Genomic DNA, 1,910 nt, shown 5'->3' with positions numbered 1-1,910 from the left:
GGTCGGTGGCGGAAGCACTTAATGAAAATAAAAAGAAGAGACAAGGTTAGTTCTGTCATTTCACCAAAAAATCCAAATCGGCATCCACGTCATCTCTGACCTTTCCTCTTCTAATACTCAATAAAACAACAACAATTGCCGTTTTAGGGGCTTATCGTCCACTCGATGACGTATATTATTTATTGATCTATACTTTGAAGCTCTTCTTTTACTAGTTCGAGTATTTTTAATGAAATGGTAGCGAGAAAAAAAAAAAAATTTTTTTATCTGTACGGTCTGTACACTTATACAGAGTGCAGTAATTTGGTACAGTTCACCGTAGTACCGGAGCCTTCTCTGCGCTGCGTCTACTCAACATTTTCTTTGCAGTTTTCCGAAAAGGGCACTCAGAGCTCAAGAATCCATTCACCAAGTGTAGATACGTATCTAGCTCGTGTGATGTGGCTAAATTTGTGGTGGGTCCAGTTAGATATGGTGAGTCTCTGCTGCTGACTCGGAGCTCTCTACCCACGTCTGCGTAAACCCATTGGGTTTGGAATAGTGTATCCTCCACGCGTCTCTGAAGCCAGCTTGGAAGTCCTGCCACGTTGACGGTATCTTTTTCTTTATTTGAGACGTCATCGTCTTCGTCTTCGATGACAAAGCCTGGGACCTTTGTAACTAGGTCGTCCGAGTTTACAATGCGGAGTACTTTGCTTCCGCAATTTTCCACGTGGCATCTGAAGCCACGGTTGCCGACACGTGGTGCACCGAAGGAGATGACCGTCACCAAGGGTGGTTGACGGAAGTTGGTGGTTATATCGTAGGCTGTGAGAGTCGCTAGAGCCGCACCGAGGCTGTGACCTGTGATGGTTAAGCTGAGAGGTTCGTCGCCGTAGGATTGAAGGACACGACCAATCTCTTCCCTCACCTCTTCTCTTAAGCTACGGATCTCTTTGGTTCCAGATGTATAAAGGTTCAGGAATCCCTTGGCCACCATGGGCTCGGGCTCGTCAATGTCCACATTGGTTTTGCCAGGGAGATGTGTCAACGTGGCACGTAGATTCTCGAACCACTCGAGACAAGTGGCAGTCCCTCTATAGGCAACAACCACGTCACGACGTCCAAGACGTGCTATCTCATCTTCGTCTTCACAGACTGCCACGTAGCCGATCCAGCTGGTCTGGTTGGAGAACCAATTGGGTGCCTTACCCGCCCATCGGGGCATTGTAATGCCCGAAGTGGCATGTAGATTCTTGGTGACCTGGTAACCGGTATGAGGTAAGCCACATCGGCGGAAAAGAGAGCTTTTGGGGAAACGACACTTGGCATAAGAAGGAGAAGAAGGGTCGAAGTCGAAAGCATTATAAGTAGCCCCAACGAACTGGCCGTAGCGGAGGATCTCGTCACGTAGGTTATCGTCAAGTGGGTCAAGCAAGCCTTCCCAATTACGAGCCCCTTGGTACTCCGTCCATCTCTGGCCGAGCGTCGCCGCCGCCGCCGCAGGTTTGACGGCACTGCAGTGAACCGAAGAAGACACACATTTGGGTGATGGGACGGTGCAGGGACGGAGAGTGCCGATGGAGAGCTTCATTTGGGGTATGGGTAAGGCTTTGAACCACACACCGGCCACTTAGTGAGAGAAGTGAGGACGGAAGCTGTGTGTTTCAGTCTCTTCTTGAGTGATATATTTTGTTTTTTGTGTATGTTTTCGCGGTTGGTTAGATATCAACGGTGGTAGGGAGTGGGGTTTTTATAGGAGAGAAGGATAGAGAGAGAAAGAAAGGTAAACGGACGGTGTTGTAAGGATAGAAGGGGGGTTATTGATGTGGGGTAGGTATAGATATACGACTGATGAAGACAACAGTTGTAAGTAATAACTGGAAAAACGGCACTGGGCCTTCTTATATATCATGAAGCAATGAAGCTTG

The 1,910-nt window shown here is 48.1% G+C and overlaps 1 protein-coding gene across 1 annotated transcript; it reads right to left on the bottom strand.

Moving 5' to 3' along the window:
- Positions 1-313: 313 nt before the first annotated feature.
- On the bottom strand, positions 314-1,667 carry LOC122070080 (phospholipase A(1) DAD1, chloroplastic-like). The gene has a single exon (XM_042634179.1). It carries the CDS (start codon positions 1,571-1,573, stop codon positions 314-316), a length of 1,260 nt encoding a protein of 419 aa, XP_042490113.1. The 5' UTR covers positions 1,574-1,667.
- Between the last annotated feature and the right edge of the window lie 243 nt (positions 1,668-1,910).

Source organism: Macadamia integrifolia, unplaced genomic scaffold (genome assembly GCF_013358625.1).
Source record: "Macadamia integrifolia cultivar HAES 741 unplaced genomic scaffold, SCU_Mint_v3 scaffold817, whole genome shotgun sequence".
Taxonomy (NCBI): Eukaryota; Viridiplantae; Streptophyta; class Magnoliopsida; order Proteales; family Proteaceae; genus Macadamia; species Macadamia integrifolia.
The sequence above is the reverse complement of the archived record's forward strand: the minus strand, read 5'-3'. Positions and strand labels throughout refer to the sequence as shown.

Bases quoted from the DNA above. Each gene is read 5' to 3' on its own strand.
- LOC122070080 (XM_042634179.1), bottom strand. From the start codon at position 1,573: ATGAAGCTCTCCATCGGCACTCTCCGTCCCTGCACCGTCCCATCACCC.